This window comes from Dermacentor variabilis, chromosome 3 (genome assembly GCF_050947875.1).
Source record: "Dermacentor variabilis isolate Ectoservices chromosome 3, ASM5094787v1, whole genome shotgun sequence".
In the NCBI taxonomy this organism is placed as follows: Eukaryota; Metazoa; Arthropoda; class Arachnida; order Ixodida; family Ixodidae; genus Dermacentor; species Dermacentor variabilis.
In genome coordinates, this window is record NC_134570.1 from 218,432,264 (window position 1) to 218,454,062 (window position 21,799).

The 21,799-nt window shown below is 47.5% G+C and overlaps 1 protein-coding gene across 1 annotated transcript in view; it reads left to right on the forward strand.

The window, feature by feature from the left end:
- LOC142575024 (uncharacterized) overlaps positions 1 to 21,799 on the forward strand; it is a 248,964-nt gene that overhangs the window by 198,808 nt on the left and 28,357 nt on the right. Inside the window, exon 6 of the mRNA XM_075683996.1 lies at positions 8,086 to 8,217. Within this exon, the coding sequence (XP_075540111.1) occupies positions 8,086 to 8,217 (132 nt within the window). The remainder of the gene's footprint in view (positions 1 to 8,085; positions 8,218 to 21,799) is intronic.

Genomic DNA, 21,799 nt, shown 5'->3' on the forward strand with positions numbered 1-21,799 from the left:
CTGTTTGGTCATGTGACCGTTTTAGCGAGGGATAAGACTAGATCCGACGATAAATCTCAGAAGCTTTTCACGTTGGAAATGAGAAAGAAAATTATGTCAGTGATACGGCTTTGTGTTTAACCAACAAGAAACGTGCGCACCTATCGGGTGGGTAAAATACGATTCAAAACTTGACATTGATACACGGGTCTTGGGACGAGTACACTTTGCGCATGCGTCAGCTGTTTTCATGCGGCAATGCACTTTTCGAACCGTTGTCAATGCACATGACTTGGGAGGAGTTGAAGAATCGCATGCGTCGGAGGCTATGTGCGGCAATGGGTATTCCAATAAAGTGCTGTTGAAAGACCAGCGTCCGTCCGTGTCTAACGCCTTTTCCTTGTGTGCGCGTCTCTTTGTGTTTCGCTGGCATACATTTTCAAGTTCATCATTCACCAACTGGTCCATGAGCTTGCGCTAATGCACCTCCATACTCAGAAGATTTCAACCGAGTGCAAGCGCAGCATGCTAGGCACATGCACCTACTAATGGCAAGTAGACAAACATTTTTATACATGCTCAGTGCTTGTCAAGCACACCACGCTTCACCCAGCGTTTGCGGTTTGATAAGCTCTCACTGACAGCGGCATGGAAAAAAAGCAGAAGGAACAATCACGATGAAGTTCTTTTCCTAGTGAGATTGATGGGCGCACCGTGCCTGCTGAGTCGATTGTCAGACTAGATGACTGCCTAGAAACAGGTTGTTATATAGACAGATTGTGCCACGTTCATTCGGAATCACTTACCATGGGGAAGGCAGTGTTCAATCCTAGGAATCGTAATAAATAAGTTAGGGGGTTTTACTTGCCCAAATGTCTTTCTAATTATTAGGCACGCCGTAGTGGAGGACTGCGGAAATTTCGACCACCTCGGCACCTAAACCTAAGTACACGGGTGTTTTCTCATTTTGCCTCCATCGAAATGCGGCCGCAGTGGCCGGGCCTAGGAATCAGGCATGAATGATCTAAAAACTGTGCGGTAAAGCAACAGGGCTGCTGTGAATTATCATTTGGCGCCTGGCTGCTCTGCAGAAATAGTTCGCGCGACTTCAGTCCCGTTTGCATTCGGACTATTTCTGGCATCAGAAAGTACGAAGTGCTTTACAAAATCACCGCCCAAGCACTCCGTGCAGCTCGTTAACCTGCAACGCTGAAACGTGCGGCCCTGGTACTTATCAGTTGGTTAACACCGGCGGTTCAATAAACGATGGCTTGGTAGGCTGCCGGATCCTCCGTACGCAGTTACTGCTTGCGCTAGGCTGCACCAGTCTGTTCTTGTGCCCGGGCTGCAGCATCGATATGGCGTAGAAGAGGTGGTTCCCGGTTCTGCTCTTGGTGTTGCAGATCGAAAGCTGCCTGCTCCTCAGGAGTAGGTATGTCACCTTTGCTTGCAGCGGATAGTCCTTTATGGTATCTGACAACAAGCCGGTTGGCAGCATTCGCAGGAGCGCGGAGGAGAGCAAATCTCTCTAACGGTCCCTTTCGACTCCGAGCGCCGTGAGAAAAACGAGATTGCGTTGCAGGTGGCCATAGTGTCGACGCAGGCTGATGTGCTCCTTTTCGTTCCGTACCGGCGGCAAGTCGAGTAACTGAGTCAGGTGTTCTTGGATAAGCACAAATGGTCGACCGAAGTGCTCTTTTAGGAGTTCGATGACAGTGGTGTAATTTGCCCCAGTCACTTGAATGCCTTCAATGGCCGCTGCAGCTTTTCCGTCGTTTCTGTGAACCGCTTGCTGGAAATGCTCCCAGAAGACTGCCACGCCGTGGCGGCGCCGCTAAATCATTGTTACTCGAGCTTCGTCAGTTTCAATTTGGACTTTGCCCCCACCGGAGGGCCCTCGGTCTGCGCCCGCGTCGCCGCCATTCCTGCTTGCTTTGTTCGTGGGTCTTTTTCTGAAAGCAGAAGTAGAGAGCCGGGAAAAGGCACTGCAACCTGATAATCTCCAAGCCTGAGAATTAAGCTAACAACAGCGAGACAAAGAAAAGAGCAAACCTCAAAAAGAGTCAGCAGCTTCTCTTTTCTCTGCGGGTGCTTCGAAGCAGTCTGATCCGTGTGCATTCTCTGCTGCGAAAAATCATGCGATTCACGATTGCCAGGCGCCGATCTCATTGGTTGAAAAGAAGAAAAGGGTCACTATATCTGGCCGGTGTTTCCGATGCTGCATAAAAGGGCGCACTTAAAGGGAATGCTGCAACAAAAGAATAAAATGCTAGGAGTGTGGCAGAAGACATCTGACTAAGATGTGTGATCCCACATGGAAGCCGCCCGAGAACAAAGCCGCACAGTTGCGCTCTTGGACACAAAAGAAATCTGAAAAGGTACCAACTGTGCTCTGCTCCAAACCGCTCAGGTATGGATGGAAACAACTTTATTCTGAATCCGGCAAATTTGATGACCCGGGCTCAGGTCTCCCATGAGGGGACTTCGAGGCCTTGCCTCGTCGCCGCCTCTCGGGCTTGCTGGACAGCCCACTCTTGTGTCTTGAGGTTGGAGCTGCGCAGAGCGGCGGCCCACTTCGACGCAAGAGCTTCCGGAGCTACTGCCATTCTAGCTGATGTAACCCGACACTCCCACAACATGTGTGACAGCGTCGCTCTAGTTTCCTGACATAATTTGCAAAGAGCATTCGGGTATTGCGCGGGGAAAATGTGCTGCAATCGCACCGGACTGGGGAATGTTTGTGTTTGCAATTGTCGCCAGATGACTGCCTGGCGACGTTTCAGCATGGGGTGAGGTGGGGGCAGCAACCGCCTGCCTAGCTGGTAGTGCTTGGTGATGTCATTGTACCTGACCAGGCGTTCTCGCGTGTTTTGAGCCAGCAGTTGCGAACTCGAAGAGGCGGTCCCCCATTCTGCGTGGCGGGTCAGTTCTCGCGCAGAGCGGTGTGCTACCTCGTTCAAGTTAATGAGGCCCTCATCGGTGGGGGTGGCGACGTGCGCTGGAAACCATATGATGGCGGTGTTATCAAAGTGCTGTCGACCAGCTTTCCTTAGAATCCGGAGAGCTTCGGAGGAAATGCGCCCCCGCGCGTAGTTGCGAACTGCGGATTGTGAGTCGCTAAACACTACCTCGCAGAGGGGGTCCGTAAGCGCAAGCGCAATCGCTACCTCTTCTGCTGTTTCGGGGTATTCCGTTGCGACACTACACGCGTGCGTAAGCCTGGAGCTAACGTCTACGACTACCGCCGTGAACCGGTGTTCTCGTGTGTATTCTGCGGCGTCTACAAAGCGCGTAGTCCTCTTTCCACCCAAGGAGCGCAGCAGTGCCTTGGCACGGGCCTGGCGTCGGCCCCGATTAAATTCGGGGTGCATGTTTCGAGGTATAGGGGCGACAATCAGCGTGTCATTGAGGTCAGGTGGAATGACCTGTTTCTGCCCGTGTTGGACGTGGTAGTTGAAGCCGAGTTTCTGCAGGATGTACCGGCCCGTGGCTGTCAGAGACATGCGTTCGAGTTGAGAGGTTCTTTGCGCATCCACGATTTCCTCAAGCGTGTTGTATACCCCCAGCTGTAGCAGACGAGCAGTGCTTGTGGACTCCGGTAGGCCAAGGGCGATCTTGTAGGTCTTGCGTATAAGGGTGTTGATTTTCTCCCTTTCAGTGACATTCCAATTGTGGAAGGCAGCCACATAAGTGATGTGACTGATTGCGAAAGAGTGTATGAGGCGCATGACACTGTCCTCCTTCATGCCCGTGTGCTTGTTTGTAATGCGCTTGATCAGGCGGGTAGCCGCTGTAACCTTGCCTTCGATTTTGCGAATAGCTTCTATGTTTGACCCGTTGGCTGTTATATGCATGCCTAGGATGCGTATCTTCGGGACTCGGGGAACGCAGGAGCCGTCTTGCGTATAGAGGATTATGTCGTCACATTGGCGCGATTCGGCTGTAGGATTGGGCCGCATTTGGGCCGCCCCCATCGAAATGCGGCGGCCGCATTTCGATGGGGGCGAAATGCGAAAACACCCGTGTACTTAGATTTAGGTGCAAGTTAAAGAACCCCAGGTGGTCAAAATTTCCGGAGTCCTCCACTACGGCGTGCCTCATAATCAGGAAGTGGTTTTGGCACGTAAAACCCCATAATTTAATTTTCTTTAATTAAGTACTGACATTGAAAAAAGCATTTCTGCAAATTTCGGTTCAACCGGCGGATTACGATGCCCTTTGATTTCTCTGGTATGCGCATCTACCAACGAATGAAGACCCAGAACCTCCTATTGAGGTCTGGAGAAGGACACGTGTTCCTTTTGGTGGGACAAGTAGCCCATTCCTCCTCGCAGCCACCATGCGCCACCATCTGTCCACGACAGGAGGTTATCCAGAAATAAGAAAAACCATCAGCGAGACCCCTTACGTGGACGACCTCATAACCGGAGCGAATACAATGGCGGAGGCTACAGGTTTCTATCGGGGAGCACCAGACGTCATGAATCGAGCAAGCATGACAATGCGCAAGTAGAACACAAATTCCAAGATGCTTAAACAGGTTTTAAACGACGAAGGAACCGGATATGCTCTTGGCTACGTGGAATGTCTAAAATACAACTGTCTCACGCGTCATCAGACTTGCATGAGATAAGGACAGAGATCACCTGGCATTTTCCATGGAGGCATTTTAGACTTTCTAGACCGAAACAGCAACACAAAGCGACTGATCCTTCAAGCATTGGTCGTATATATGATGCACTTGGTGTGATTTCTTCGGTCACAGTGACAACTAAGTTGATCTTCCAAACACTGTGGGAATTAGGTATCGAGTGTGACACCCCTCTGGGGGCGCCTGAAAAAGTCGAAGCTGCTTGGACGCAGTGGCACACTAAGCTACACAATTTAACGGACCTAACAGTGCAAAGACGATATGGTAGCTTACCCTAAGATATCTGGAAGGAAGTACGCATCTTCACTGATGCCAGCCCCAAGGCTTACGGCGGAGTTGTATATTTGCGCATCTCCGGGGTCAAGGAAGCAAAGGTTATTCTGGTCCTCTGAAAGTCCCGAGTAGCACCAATTAGGATAATTTCTTTTCCAATAGTGGAGTTGATAGGCATGGTGATAAAAAATGGCGGTAGTTACCGGTGCGGCTAGCAGTGTCGTCCCGGGCGAACGGTGACATGCAAAGGTTGTTGCAAGGGGGCGCGACGGGACCGATACGGCAACAGCTAAAACAAATCGGCCCATCACCTGCCGTCCGCCATTCAGCCGGATTCCGAGAGCGAGGGTAGAACTGTTCTTTCCTGAGGTGACCATCCTGCTGGGGCGCCGAGGCGGCGATCAGTAGCAAAAGTCAGGTATCCGAGAATTAGCAACACTGCAAACGACGAAACCGAAGTGTTGCCGAGTTCCTGCCGCACATTGCAGTGGACTACCGAAACGGCAGGCACGTGAAAGTCGCCATGGCAGGTGTTATGAAGAGCAGGAGCAATTGCTTCGAATTCCCCAACGGGCGATTCGTGTAAGTTCCAACCGCGGCAACGTCTGCAGATGAGAAACCTGTCTGTCTTCGTATGATGACGTCGTAGCGGTATTCGGTAACTGAGAGAATGTCTTCTCAATACTGCGGCTTTCGGCCTGCTCAAAACGCCGGCGTTCTTCGATAATTTCGTCCATCGTTGCACAATTACGGCATAGTAATAGGTTGAACGCATCGCCTGCGGTACCCTTCAGCACGTTACCAACCTTGTCCGACTCCGTTATCTCACTGTCAACTTTACGGTAAAGAGCAAATACGTCCTGAATGTAGGATATGTGCGATTCAGTGGACGGCTCAGCGCGGATGGATAGCTCTTTTGTGGCGGCGGCCTTTTGACCCATGAGCTTCCCAAACAAGGCCTTAGGTTTTGCTTTGAAGGTGTCCCAACATCGAATCTCCGCTACCTAGTTCTCGAACCATACATTTCCCGTTCCTTTAATATAAAATGGCACATTCGCCAGCATCAGCGTTGGGTCCCAACGACTGATATCACTGACGCGTTCATAATCGGCAATCCAATCTTCGACGTCAACTTCATCCGTACCGCGGAACGTCCCTGGGTCCTTAGGATGCGCAAGGAGGATCATTGACGTCGTTGTCGTGGCTGGTGCAGGCTTCGTACTGACCGGCGCAGGCGTGGTCGTGTGTCTCGTTTGTCATCTTGATGAACTCGACTCGACGACCACTGCGGAGCTCCGTTGTACAGCACTTCTTGTACCGTGCACATCCACCAAATTGTCACGGGGATTCACGAGTACGCGAGGAAGGGACGAAACCGTATATTGCACTATTTACAGGCTGCTGCTACCCCAGAATGGCTGACAGCATCTCACGGGGCACTTGCCGTCTTCTTTCTGTCGGCAGAACGAAGCGGTCCTTTAACGGCATGCCCATACGCGATGGCTCGTAAAACTATAGTCACGTACTATAGTGACGGCAAAGGACACAGTAGCAATACTATGCATGACAAAACTAACTTTTATTTGGTGAACCTACGCCCAGAAAAACAGGCTACACTTAAGGCACAACGATAGCGGCGAAAACGGTTAGGGATCGTTGAAATCTCATCTGACGCTCAAGCACATCGGCTTTTATACACGAGCCATCGAAGGTTCCAGAGTAATCGCTGGTGCCCGCGTCTTACCGAAAGTTCTACACAATTCGCGTCGCACGTCCAATAAGGTTAAACAAGCTTCGGTGACAACAGAGAGCAGCAAAAACCATCGTTAACATTCGAGAAACTTCCGATAAATGCGGGTGCGTCTTGCGTTGAGCGATAACACCTTTTAGACAGTGAAAGTGGTCACTGGAAAAAATATATGCAAGTACACGTGTCAATATGAACTAACTGGCCTTCATGAAGATGTTACTAATCCCAATGTCAAGTGCAAAAATTCTACAACATCGGCCAGTCGAATAGGTGTTTTAATTAACATATTAGAGAGCGGGCTCCAAAAGTGAAAAAGAAAGTGGATACTCACGCACATTTGGTCGCGCACGTTCCCGCATGTGGCTGCGAGCCACGTCATGGAGATTCTAGGCAGCAGTAAAAGTTGAACGGTTGGAGGCGTTTCTTTTGAAATAGAATGTCTCTATTTGTATTAGCGAAGCTTTGATAAGCTTGCATTTGTGTGAATACAAATTAATCCAAACCGCTTTTTGATACGCGTGTAGCGGTGTCTTCCCTCGGGATGCGACGAATCTCATGCGCAACAAATTGTGCAAATATTTGTGGGGGGCATTCGAAAGCAATGTTAGCGGCCGTCCTTGCAAACTTTGTGCTTTTGTGCCTGTGTATTGATTTTTGCTAGACTACCAGAATTATAAGGCAATATATAGCTATGTGGTGTACCGGCATGCAAGAAAATGTGTTTAATGAAAAACATTATCCTGATACGAAGCCTGTGAAATAAAAAAAATATTATTTGAGCCCAGAGTAATAATGTTTCTGTTGCCCTGTCTCGTTCTTTTTTCATTCTTACCACCTATGAAGACAGAACTGATCACCACTGAGTTATTTCAATTCGTCGCGAAAGACTTGTCTACCTTAGAATATTCGCTTTTGATGAATGTGTCATGAATAAATCAATATGTCACGATCTTATCATGCCTCTTCCAAAGCAAACGGAAAAGGTGTATGCATCAGGCACTGTTTTCAAGCCTTTTCTGCTAACTTCCTGTCCTCGTAGAAAAACAGCTAGAAGCAATTGCATAGAAAATTTGATTTCTTCGCTAAACACTCCAACCTATGCTTGGCGCGTTGGATATGGAAGAATAGCCTACTATTGCATAACGTTCGCCTAGAGTAGTAAAGTGCATAAGTTGGTAGTGATTCATGTTTGAAGGCACTACACCCACACACGACAAAGGGAGGACAAGCACAGATGACATTAAGTTTTAATTGATAGCGGAACAACTAAGCTTTATGTGGATACCGATTAGTGGCACCCAATCAAGCCCATAGGTAACGGTGCAGGTTTTCATTACTGCGTTCGTAAACAATCTGCCATGCCGACGGTCACAGTATTCCTGAGCCACGCGCAATTCCCAATGACTAATGCGGCTCTAATCTCTCTTTCCAGGACCACCACGGTCGATCCAGCGTTGAGTTCTCAGATGCCAGTGTCCGTGTTCCCAGATTCTTCTTCGAGAACGCCCTCATTATTTTCCAGGATTACAGGACTTTTGAAGAAGCAGCCACCAGCGATGAAAAAGTACGGCATGCTCACGCAACAAAAATGATGTTTTCGCATACGATGGACGTATGGCGGAACTGCACGCGGCAAGAGATGGCCTAGCTTTACTGCGCCCCAACGGGGGACGTGCCGGCCAATGCGAACGAGATAATGGCCCACGGTAACTAAAAAAAAAGTAGAACGTTGAAGAAGCTTCAGGAAATGGATTTGTGAATAGACGATAAGCTATTCAGAGGCTAAGAACGAGCCCTAAATTTGACCGCACCAAGAATGGATAAATGTCAAGTGCTCAATTGCAACTGATTTTTAGAATAAATGCAGCATTTCAACACCAATTGCGCCCCGGATTGTCAGGCATACGCACAGTGAAGGTCACAAATGCGTTTAAGGAAGCTTCTTTATTAATACAAATTTCACTTTCCTAAGTAAGACAGACGCGCCAATGATGCACCCATCCGGATAAATAAAGCAAGCCTCAAGACACTCGCATGCGACATTATTCTTAGCTTTTTCGGACACGCCAGTGGACGCCAACAGTCGCGTGCATGATCATTTCTCACAATGCGCTGGCAAACGGTGACGTGTCTGTTTTACTTATAAATGTGGAATTTGATGTATTCGGTAAACTTTGAATGCATTTAGTAATTTTTGTGCACATGTAATAATAATAATAATGCATTTAATAATAATAAATGGTACGGGTTCTCTTCTGTGTTCTCTCCCGTCCCCTTCATATCTTGTGCTCGCTACTATCCGCAAAGACTGTACCAACTCAACCAACAACGCACGATAACATAAATCATTTGTTATCACAAAAACAAAATAATTATCTATAGAAGATACTGGACCTTCGTACTTGACTTTCCAGGATGCAAATGGAGCTTATGACAACGTCAAAAAATATCTATTTTGGTACCTACTTAGGAATGAAAGTCTGGAGGAAGCCCTGTTGAAGATGTAAGAGAACAATTGCGTGGAGATGTAATGGGAAAGGCTACCTAAGAAGGAACGGTTCACATTAGAACGCGCTTGCGCCAGCGTTTTTCGTTGTCTTTGCTGCTCTAATGATGTTCTTAATAGGCATGGACACGTGGCTAGAGTCAGGTAGGTCAAGATATATTTGGTCGTAAAAACGAGATGTCGAGCCACGCGAACGTCTCTCAGGTTCGCTATATGCAGACCATATTGTTTTGATTGTGGACAGCGAAAAATATTATGAGATCCTGATAGTTAATAGCGGAAAGCGAGGCGACGTTCTAGGATTTCTGTTCAGTGGAAAGATATAAGGTCTCATGGTATTGAATAGTACCAGTGGTCAAATGGACCCCCTCCCCCCAAAAGAAGACGAAACCCCCGACACTACAAATAGCGTTCCCTAAATATGTGGATTGACGGGGTAAAGTGTTACTTCGAAATAAACAAGTTATGCTCGGTACCTTTGTGTATTTCAGCAAGGCTTTCCACTCTCCGAAGGGAAAGTTACGACTACATCAGATAGATTTATATAGTATACGCGTTGTGGCCTTTTAGAATTCGTACTCTAAGGAAAGAAAGCAATATGTGTGTACAAACAACTTTACTTCGATCGTTAAATTTTCTCACTGTTCCTCAAGGCAATACTGTATGATTCTTTCTTTTCAATTTATACATAAATGATATGGTAAACATATAGTATGAAAAGAAATCCATCATTTATGCATATTATATGAGTGCATTTTTTGCTCAAGAAGATAATTACGTGTTATTTCAAAGAAGCACTCATGTATTACAAAAGGTATACGACAGGGCTTCGTCGAATTGAGTGCAAATAATTCAGAAAGACGTCAAACGGGTTAGTTTTCGAGTAATATGCGAACAGATGCTTTTAGGTTCTCTCTATCCTAAACTAAGAGTATTGAAATGGTGTATTACAAAAACAGTGGGTGTCATATTCTCTGGCAACACGCTATAGGACGCACAAGTAGAACACGTAGAAATAAATAGAGTATAGTTTATCGCACTATTATTGAACCTGAATATGATGCGACTATCAACTGTAGAGGGAATGGGGAAGGTTATAGCTGATTTGACAACAGAATTTAGAAAGAGCCAGGTGAGATACGGGTACCTATTGCAAAGTTTATAACAAAATTTGGAGCTCGTGACGCATGAAAAAAATATTAATGCAAAACTCGAAGAATTTAAGACTGAAATGATTGAACTGAACAGGGACCTTCTTGCTGCTAAAAGAGTGAAAATGAGAAATAAAAGTTTTTAACTTTCCAAGGAGGTAGAAGAAATGAAGAAAAAAGTGAAACCGCAGGAATACAGCAGCAGAAACATCACAAACATCAAAGAACTTCCTGTAGCTAGAGATTAAAACAATCATGCAGCAGTGTAACCTACTTTAAAGTGCCTGAAAGGCACACGTCGCTGACTGTGACGTTGAAGGGAGCCATACAGAGCCTTGAAGGAACAAAGCACAACCGAATATTGTAAAATTTACCTCACGGGAGACAACAGACAAAATAGCAACAGTGTTGAGAAAATGTAAACCTAATGGCACTGAGTTTGCTTCTTTAGAAGGCTCTCAAACTACGCGAATCGGCATTTGTGTGCTGCAAAAGTAACACTTCTAAGAAAGGCTTTGAACGCCAACACAGGAAAGAACTGGAAGTTTACAGAGGTCATGGGTGATGAAATTCTAATCCACAAGAGTGACAAAATATCCGATACTTCATATGCAATTCAATGGCGACCTCGTTCAATTAGCATAATAAAAGCCACCTCTAAGTGCCGCTGTGTGCGCAGCGTTTGCGATAGCACATAGCATTACTGCAACTGAACAGAAGCATCAAGAGTGAGCTAGCTTGTCTGTCCATTTAAAATTGCAATGCACGCAGCATTAGAAAAAGCTGGATAATCTCGTGTCTACATTTCGCAGTGTTCATTATATTGACACGTTTACTTGTTTATATTTATCGGGTGACCATGTTTCGCCGCCTAACAATTGTTATCGCACAGCGCAGGGCGCGCCTGCATGTATCGGAAGTTTGTCGAAAGTTATCGATGGTTCTATCGGCTGTCTGTTGTCACCGAACCTTGTCTAGTCTTATTTATTCGCGCAACGCGAATGGTGTAGCGCTTCCTGGAAGACACACTGCTCCCTGAGATTACTCTGAAACGTTCGATGACTGATGCATAAAACCCGACGCGCTTGACCCGCTGATCAGATTCTCGACGATCACCGACTATCTTCGCCGCTATGAAATAAGTCGACGAAATGCTGCGCGACGACATCGTCCAGCCGTGGACATGCCCGTGGGCATCCCCTGTTGTCCTGGTGAAGAAAAAGGGCGGAAGCCTACGTTTCTGCGTCGGTTATCCTCGACTGAACAAGTTCACGAAGAAGGACGCATACCCCCTCCCACGGATAGATGACGCATTGGATCGGCTCTGCAACGCTAAATACTTATCGACGATGGATCTCAAATCTGGCTACTGGCAAATAGAGGTCGACGAGAGAGATCGCGTAACGACCGCCTTCATCAAGCCAGACAGCCTCTTCGAGTCCAATGTCATGTCATTCGGACTGTACTCGGCGCCTGCAACGTTCCAGCGCGTCATGGACAAGGTGTTAGCAAGATAGAAATGGCAGACCTGTCTTGTTAACTTGGATGATGTAGCTTTCGCCGGGAATTTCGACGATCACCTTAACCTGCTTACGACAGTACTAGAGGCCATCGAGTCATCAGGGCTTAGTATCAACGCGCAAATGTGCCGTTTCGCTTACGATAAGCTGCTGTGCCTAGGCCGCATCACCAACAAATCTGGAGTCCGCCCCGACCCGCGGAATACAGCTCCCATCGCAAAGCTCCCGAAGCCCATCGACAGGAAGGCGGTGCATTGATTTCTTGGCTTGTCTGCCTACTGCAGGCGCTTTGTCAACGAATTTTCACGCATCGCTGAGCCGCTGACACATCTAACTAAATGTGATGTCGAGTTCAAGCGGGAAACACCGCAGACCAACGCATTTCCAGAACTCAAACGACGCATGCTGTCGCCGCCGCTACTTGCGCAATTCGACAAGTACGCTGATACAGAAATCCACACTGACGCCAATAACGTAGGCCTCGGTGCCGTTCTAGTCTATAGGAAAGACGGATTCGAACGGGTGCTATCTCATGCCAGCCTGTCGCTGTCAAAAGCGGAAGGCAATCATTCTACGACCCAAAAGGAATGCCTCGCCATCGTTTAAGTTACAGCAAAATTTCGCCCTTACCTATAAGACAGGCCATTGAAAGTCGTCAGCGACCATCACGCGTTGTGCTGGCTAGCGGATTTAAAGGATCCTTTAGGACATCTGGCGCGGCTGAGCCTCAGGCTAAAGGAATTCGTCTTCACTGTAACCTACAAGTCCGGACGAAAACATTCTGATGCCGACTGCCTATCACGTGTCCACATTGACCCACCGCCGCGAGGGGACGAAGGTGACGACGCCTTCCTTGGAAGAATAAGCGCGGAAGATTTCGCTGAACAGCAACGAGCAGACCAGGAGCTAAAAAGCCTCGTCGAGTATTTAGAAGGGAACACCGACGTTGTTCCTAGGGCATTTAAGCGCGGATTGTCTTCGTTGACGCTACAAAACAATCTGCTCGTGAAGAACTTCTCACCAGTGCACGCCAACTTCCTTCTTGTTGTGCCGTTAGCACTGCGTGCAGAAGTACAGCACGCCCTACATGACAATCCGACCACTGGGCACCTCGGATTTTCCCGGACACCATCAAGGATACAGGAAAGATATTACTCGCCACGCCTGACCGCCGACGTCGCCCGTTACGTCAAGACACGCCGAGACAGTCGACGACGCAAGACACCACCGACAAAGCCAGCGGGATTACTGAAGCGGATCGAGCCTTCTTCCTTACGATTTCAGCAGATCGTGATGGGCTTGTTGAGGCTCGTTCCGACGTAAAAATCCAGGAATAAGTGGATCATTGGGGCGAACTCAGCCGCTTCGATGAAGCTATAGCTCTGCCGAAAGGTAGCTCTGCCTAAGTGGCGAAATTCTTCGTGGAGAACATCCTGCTGCGACATGGCGCTCCAGAAGTCCTCATCACGGGCAGAGGAACGTTCTTAACAGCGGACCTCACACAAGCAATTCGGCCGTACAGCCAAACAAGCCACAGGAGGACAACCGCCTACCACCCGCAGAAGAACGGTCTTTCGGATCGCCTGAATAAGGCCTTAGTCGACATGCTAGCTATTTACGTTGACGTCGAACGCAGGACCTGGGATGGCGTGCTGCCGTACGTAATCTTCGCTTATCCACACGGCGGTGCAAGAAACAATGCAGGTCCCGCCGTTCAAGCTGGTTTACAGCAGGAACTAAACAACGACTCTCGACGCCCTGTCGCCGCACGTCACCGACGAAGAGAACCCTGACGCGGCCACCTATCTCCAGAACGCCGAAGAAGCCCGACAGTTCCCCCGCCTGCGGATCAAGAATCAGCAGAGGACCGACAGCCGACGCTACAACCTTCGACGACGCTACGTCGAGTACCAGCCAGGCGATCGTGTTCGGATGTGGACTCCAATACGCCGACGAGGACTTAGCGAGAAGCTTTTACGCCGCTATTTCGGATCCTACAAGATCATCCGACACATTGGCGCACATGACTATGAGGCAAGGTACCAGTCGTCATTTTGCTATCACTGTCTGTTGTCACCTAAACTTGTGTAATCTGATTTATTCGCACGTCGCGAGTGGTGCAGAACTTTCTGGAAGTCACGCGGGCACCAGCGATTACTCTGGAACCTTGGATGATCGATGTATGAAAGCCGACGCGCTTGACTCACTGATCAGATTTTCGACGATCGCCGACTAAGCTCACTGCTATTGCCGTTCTTTCAGTGTATCCTGTTTTTGAGCGCACAAGTTCGCTTCAACTTCTTCAACAAAGCGCTAGTTTCGTTATTCCCAGTTTCGCGGCTTTCTTCACCGTCACTACTACGTGACGCCATTATGATGTTATGAAAGTGGAAGAGTTAATATTTCTTAGTGTAAAACGCCCTCGCGACCTTGACACTACTTTACAAGTCACGGTGATGGGTGTGTGGGGGGGGGGGGGGGGGGAGGTGTCCTGTTTTTAAAAAGCAACCCTGATTTCCGTGGTCATGAAGATAGTGATCATGGGGACAACTCATTTCAAACGCTTTTATTACAACTGAAATGCGCTCAAATAATCTGTACCGCATATCGCCCTCCAAACGCATACAATGTTGTCTTTTACTTCAATATGAAAAGCATCGTTAGAAAGCTGACAACTTAAACAGCAGCCATACGTATATATGGTGATTTTAATATTCATTTACTAAAATATCACTGTGGCGTTTACCTAATTCTAGTGGAGTTTTTTACCATATAATATGTAATACCTGGTCCAACAGGAATAGCGGACGACTATGTCTTTGTTAGACACGCTGTTGTGCGATGTAGACACAAGTGTATTTGGTTTCTGCGCACACACATGCTCCAACATTGCTAGGCAATTAAAGCGTGGGATGTAAAATGGCTTTCTTGTATTTGTATTTCTTGTAAGCCCAGCAGATTCTGTCGTCTTCTTTAAAAATTCTGGGAAACTAAAAACTGAAGGAAACGGTCGTGCTGGAGCTCAAACACAAACGTCAGTTAGGAGGAAGATCTGCTAAAGGTTTCTGCGCCCGGCATAGCCTGCGATATTAAGCCTGGCGGTGTGTCTATATTTAAGATGACTGAAGAATCATCCACTTATCTAAATACATTTACTAAGCCTAGTTCGGCTGTGTTGAGGTGACGTTTGAGTTGACGTTCAAAGCTGCCTAAAAATTTCAGAGGACAAGAGCTATGCAAGAGCCTATATAAATAGCCTGCTTCTGAATGTGCAAGTTCTTTTGAAAAGAAATTAAGGTGGTGCCAAGGTAACAGCTCAGAAGGTTGAGCAACTGCTCTTTGAACACGCGACAACCGTGCTGAAAGGCGCGAATGTTCGTTTCATCACAGACATTGCCTCCGGGTGCCCTGAGCACCTGCGTTCTAAAGCATCTTAAGTTCTCGCTAACGGATTCCTTCAAAGTCAGGAGTTCCGAAAGTGCGACAGATGTTCTTCAGCAAGGCTTCAGAGGAGCGAACTGCGGCATGTCCATAGGCATCGAGGAACTCTTTTACTCCGCCCTACATGACTACATTTTTTCCATCTGTGAATGAAATGACTGACGCGTCCGGTACGTGTGCCTTTAAACAGGAATGCGACGTATCCGCAGAGCAGTTCCTTTAGCTGCTGATATGCTGCTTTGAAATATTAATTCTAGAGTTTTCCCTTCCGAAACCACGATTTGATCATGTAGCACGCCGTAGTGGTAGACTCCGGATGAATTTCAATCACCAAGGCTTATTTAACGTGCCCGCTATGGATATGGTGTCTTGGAGCTTCCCTATATTTTGTCGAAAACAACTTGCGTGTTCAGACGCAGGGCATCTGTATAGGCTCTTGCGTATTTCTTGTCCTTTGTCCTCGAGATCGCTTCGCTCGCGCGCCACGTCAGCTGCATAGGTCAGTCCGCGGTACCAGTGTGTGTGACGGTGTTCACTGCTCCTGGAAGAGGCGATGGTGAACGGCTACGAGTTAGGTTCGATGTAAAAATCTCTTCGGTGTTCTCGGCGCTGATGCTCGTGGCATGATTTCCTCGCGGCGAAGGGCTGCTCTCTTTGTTGGTGGAAAAGTCTAGTACCATGCAAGGGCCCTATAACGTAAAGCTATACCAATATGTTTTTATTCCAATCTCCTGACGTCGAATTTGCGTAACCGCCGACGCAAGCATCGGGCGGTCACTCGGAGGCTTTGTCTCAACTGTCCAATCAAGCGCTCTCCTCGTTCATAGGAGGACACTTTTGTTGGCTTGAAAAACGAATAAAATTGCCTACACTGAGCGGCTTGTCTTATCTAATTGGCTCACAAGAGGCGAGGAGCGCGCTCAAGTGGAGAGGGATTCGATGGGGCTGAGCCACTGCACTGAAAATTGATAACCGGATGAAGAGGGTGGTGCGGGCGTCTGCGATTGGTTCGCTTTCCCTTACATAGCTTGCGGTGGCTCGTCGACCATCGCCGCGGCATGCAACGGAAGCTTAAGAATAATGCTAAAACGTGTCCTCAGCAAAGTAGAGTTGGCAGAACGAGGTCGCAAACGCGCCGAAAGTGCTCGAGAATGTTAGACGGCCATGCAAAAAGTTTTATTACACGCAAATAAGCCCATGCTCTCCGGCAGGTGCGAGTAGCCAGTGCCTGAGCGATCGGCGGCAGCCATCTTTTATTCCTTTCGGAACGGGGCAGCCTGTGGCTATTCAGAAGAAAATTCAGTTTTCTTCTGCATATTAATGCATCTTTAACGCGTACACGTCATTATGACGCGTGAGTTTTTGCGGTTTTGTGACGTCGCGTGAGAGGCAGGTGGAGTGGGTGCAGCCCGAAAACTCTTGACCAATAGCCGAGGGCTAATGGCGAAATAGCGTCGAATCAGATAAAACTATTTTTCTTTCGTTCGGTCAAATCATGCATAATCAGTGTGTGCACGTCTTATCAGATGTTGAGCTATCGCGGTTTTCGTGACGTCGCGTGACAGACAGATGAAGTGGGGGAGGGCCAAAAATTTTTTCGACCAATCGCGGAGGGCTGATTGCAGAATTGTAACAGAAAAGTCTGGAATAGTTTTAAGTTATAGCGCCCCAAGAGGGCTGTGTGGCGGCGTTGGCTACGATGTGGCGCCAGCGTAGCGCGCGTGGTTTGTATGCAAAGAAAACGCGCTACTCACAGTGTTAGCTTCCTAATATTGTCACGTAGTAGTGGCGGTGAAGAAAGCATCAAAACTGCGAATGACGAAACTAGTGTTTTATTGGGCGAACTTATGGCCCTCAAAAAGAGGCTGCACTCAAAGAACGGCGACAGCGGCGAACACAGTTGGCAGTCGTCGAAAATCTTATCAGTGGGTCAAGCCTGTCGGCTTTTATACAACAGCCACCGAAGGTTCGAGAGTAACCGCTGGTGCCCGCGTCTCTTCCGAAAACTTCTGCACCATTCGCGTCGCGTATATGTGAAATCAGATTACACAAGGTTCGGTGAAAAGAGACAGTGAAAAGAACCATCGATAACATTCGAGAAACTTCTGATGCGTGCCGGCGCGTCCCGCGCTGAGCAATAACATTTGTCAGATGGTGAAAAGCGGTCTATGCGGAAAAGACAAACAAGTACACGTGTCCACGCCCTCCCTCTTAATAAGCATTGTCCCGCTGCTACAAAACAGGAGAGCGAAAATCAAAAGGACGCTTAATGAACAAAAGCAACAAAACAATGAAAAGGAACAAAGTCCAAAGCAACAAAGTGAAAAGAAAGAAAGTTCGAAGGTAAGCTACGCAATGTCCCGAAGTTCATCAGCGCTTGTAGAACGGCTTAAGTCGCGTAACGTGGACTATTTGAGGTCGCGAGCGGCGCCGCTGAGATAGCGAAATGTAGTCAGGTAAGACCCCATAGTCGAGTGCGCCAACGTGCCGGGTGATTTTGTAGGCTCCACGTCCTCATCGGCGTTTTGGGACCCAAACCCAAACACGGTCGCCGGGCTGGTACTCGACGTAGCGTGATCGAAGGTTGTAGCGTCGGCTGTCGGTCCTCTGCTGGTTCTTGATGGGCTGGTGGGTGAGCTGCCAGGCTCCTTCGGCGCTGTGGACATATAGACGGGCGACGTCGACGTTTTCTTCGTCGATAACGTGCGGCAGCGTGACGTCGAGAGGTGTCGTCGGGTTCTTTCCTAAAAAGCTTTAATGGCGTGATGTGTGTTGTTTTTTGCACCATCGTGTTGTAAGTGAAAGTAACGTACGCCAGTATGGCATCCGATGTCTTGTTTTCGACTCGACGTAGACGTACCTTGCTAGCATGCTGGCGCGGATCTTATTCAAGCACTCGGTAAGACCATTCGTCTGCGGGTGGTGGCCATTTGTCCTCCTGTGGCTTGTCTGGCTGTATTGCAGAATGGTTTGGGTGAGCTCCACTGTAAAGGCTCTTCCTCTGTCGGTGATGAGGATTTCTGGGGCGCCATGTCGCAGCAGGATGTTGTCGACGAAGAGTTTCGTCACTTCAGCTGCGCTACCTGTCTGCAGAGCTTTCGTTTCAGCGAAGCGGGTGAGATAGGCAGTGGTGGGCGACTGTACTGTGGCGATACCGGGCGCAGGTGCGTAGGGGGAACGTGACGGAGGGCTACGGCGGCGTACGTCATTGTTTCCGGCTGGGGCGGCGGCGATTGAGGTACTTCGAATGATTGTTGGAGCTCCACCGCGTACGACCTCGGCATTCATAGCCACTTGAGGCTATAAAGGGAACAGCTTCCGCAGCTGTCCCCGCACCACCGCTCTGTTAGTCTCGCGCAGGTCATCGGTGGCCAGCGATTGAACTCCGGCATAGTTTGTTGAGTTCGTGCGGCGGTTTGTTTGCCGGTTTCGCATTTCCAGTGTCTTCTCGATGCTGGTGGCCTCGCGAAGAAACTCGTCGACGGTCTTCGGTAGGCTCCGTACCATTACAGCGAACAGTTCCTCCTTCACACCACGCCTGAGTAGGCGGGATTCTTCTCCTCGGATATTCACGGGTCGGCTTGGCGGCATAGACGGCCCATCTCCTCCGTGAATATCGCAATGGTCTCATTGGGCAGCTTCACTCGGGTTTTTAGTAGAGCTTGGGCTCGTTCTCTGCGTACGACACTTGTGAATGTCTGCAGGAAGCCGCTTCAGAGCTGGTCCCACGTTGTCAAGGTGGCTTCTCTGTTCTCGAACCACATCCTGGCGTGTCTTCCAATGGTAAAAAGACATGTCGCAGCTTGTCGTCGGAGTCCCAATTGTTAGTTTTTTCATTTATTTATTTATTTTACTTATTTATTTGTTTAGCATGGCCCTCAGGGCCATTACGATATTATAGAGGGGAGTGGTTACAAGCTAAACGGCTCAAATCAACAAATAGGAGTAATTAAAGCAGAAAATTATGTATATATACACAAAAACAAACAAATTGCACCTAGATATACGAAGTTAGCTATGGCGTTCGTGAGTACAGGTTGAACTTTGTGAAGAAAAAGGTTCTTAGTTATACCGTTCTAGGTATGACATTCTTGAATAATTGGTGATCTGCGATGGTGGTCGTCGAGGCGGGAAGGCGATTGCGCTCATTGAAAGTGCGTGGTACAAGTGACTGCAAAGAAGCGTTGGATCTGCATAATGGGATGCCAACCTTATGAATGTGATCTAGTCTGGGCGATACATACGGAGGCGGGGAAATAAGTTTGTTACGTAACACCGGGTGATGAAATAACTTATGAAAAGGGCAGCGACGGAACATTTTGCGACGTGATTACAAGGACGGTAAGTTAAGGCTAGATTTCATGGCACTGACATTGGCGGTTCTATGAAATGAGTAGATTTATTCTGAAGCATTTCGAGTGAGTGCGTTAGGTTTATTTGACATGGATCCGAGATAGAAGCAGCATACTCAAGTTTGGGTCGTATTAGAGTTCCAGAGCGAATTAATTTTAAGGAAGAACGTGCTTTGGAAAAGTTGCGTCGTTAGTAACCTAGCATTCGGTTAGCGTTACTTATGTGTGCGATGTGGGTATTCCATGTGAGATCGGAGGTGATTTGAAGGCCAAGGTACTTGTAAGTTGTTACCAAATCTAATGGAGGGTTATTAAGGGAGTACACAAGTAGTTCACTGGTAGTTCTAGATACACGCATAAATTTGCATTATGGAATTTGCAATTTCCATAAACCATGAATTACACAATGCAGAAACAGCGTTCAGGTCAGCCTCAAGCCTACTTACATCCTCATCGCAAATTATTTCGGTGTAAATTATACAGTCGTCAGCAAATAGGTGAATTTCAGTGAAACACAGGAAGGTAAGTCGTTAATATATATGAGAAATACGAGGGGTCCAAGCACGGAGCCCTGTAGTATATCCAGGACAGGACTCAGATTTAGAGGTTACTTGGCTAGGTGAAACAAACTGTGTACGGTTAATGAGGAAAACCACAAGCCAGTACCAAATTTTAGAATCATGGTTTAGTTGGTGCATTTTATAGATTAATAAGCTATGGCAGTCTAAAAAAAATAGGTCTGCAACAGAAGAGTGGTCAAGCAATAGGTTCAGTTTAAGCGTGAATGATGGTAGTTGGGTGTCGCATGTGTATGTTTTGCGGAAGCCGTGTTGAAACTCAGAAAGGAGTTTTCTTCTAAGTTGGCAATATGAGAAACAGAATATGCGCTATAATTTTGCATGGTATACTGGTTAAAAAAATGGCGGATAGTTCAGTGGGGAAAGTTTAGTACCTGTTCTGTAGACTGGAATCACCTTCCCCACCTTCCAATCAGCAGGCAGTGAAACGTTGTCAAGTGATTGCTGGAAAATCTTTGTAAGAATAATGAAACAATATGTGCTAGTGTTTTGTAGAAACTTTGCATTAATTAAGTCACAGCCAGCAGCAGATGAGAGTTTCAATGATGCGATTATTTTTTCTACGCCGACGTGTTCGATTGTTAAGTATATTGCGGCGTAGTCGTACGATAGTTTAGTTTGGTGTGTTACTTGAGGATGTTACGCCGGCAGGGGGAATTGCGTTATCAGTGCTATCAACAAGGGTTATGGCGACGCCATGTTTTGTGTTAATAGTGCGCCGGAACTTTTTCGTACCAGTAGTTAGCATAGATGGCAATGTGTTCTTTAAAAAGTTATCTTTAACTTGCTTAAGCGCTGTTATGTAGTTATATATAGCGCGTTTGTAGGCTGCCCAACTTTCAGCGTCCGCGGATGTGTTAGCTCATTTGTACATACGTTTCTTCTTGTTAGAAAGGCGTTTAATGTGGTTGTTGTACCAGGGAGCGTTATCATTACACGAAAGAGCGTAGGTAGGTAATTCACTAATTTTAATAATAAACATATTCCAGTATGATTGCACACTGCGGTTATCGAAACCAGCCTGGAAAGGGCCAAGGAAAATACAGAGCTCGTTGTTAATCGACTCAAAGTAAGCGTTCTTATAGTCGTAAATTGTCTTGATCTTTTTTTTCTGATTTCGGACGTGAAATGCAGATGTTGAAATGCATAAGAGAGTGATAGCTTAAGGACGGTAAGTAAGTAATGTTCGAAAGAAAATCGGGTGGTGTTGTTAGCAGAAGGTCCAGGGTTTTAGCAACTGGAGTTGTGATTCTGGCTGACTGTGTTACCAGTTGACTGAAAGAGAACAGTGCGCACAACTCAAGAAAATATTTTGCTAATGCGGAGAAAGCGTGTATCACAATGGGTTCGCTATGCCAGGCTATGTCACCCAGTAGAAACAAAGATAACGAAGGAAAGCGTGTTACGACGATATTGATTATGTCTTGTAATTCGTTAGCAAAGGAGGCAGCGTCAGTAGGAGCACGATAACACACGCCCATTATATTTTTTTCGTATATTTTGCCTTGGTCAATGAACGGCTTGCATAGGCAACCGCGTGGTCAGCGCTGTCATGACATTACACGAGCACTGCCCTGAGTCTGATTACGCTGGTATCG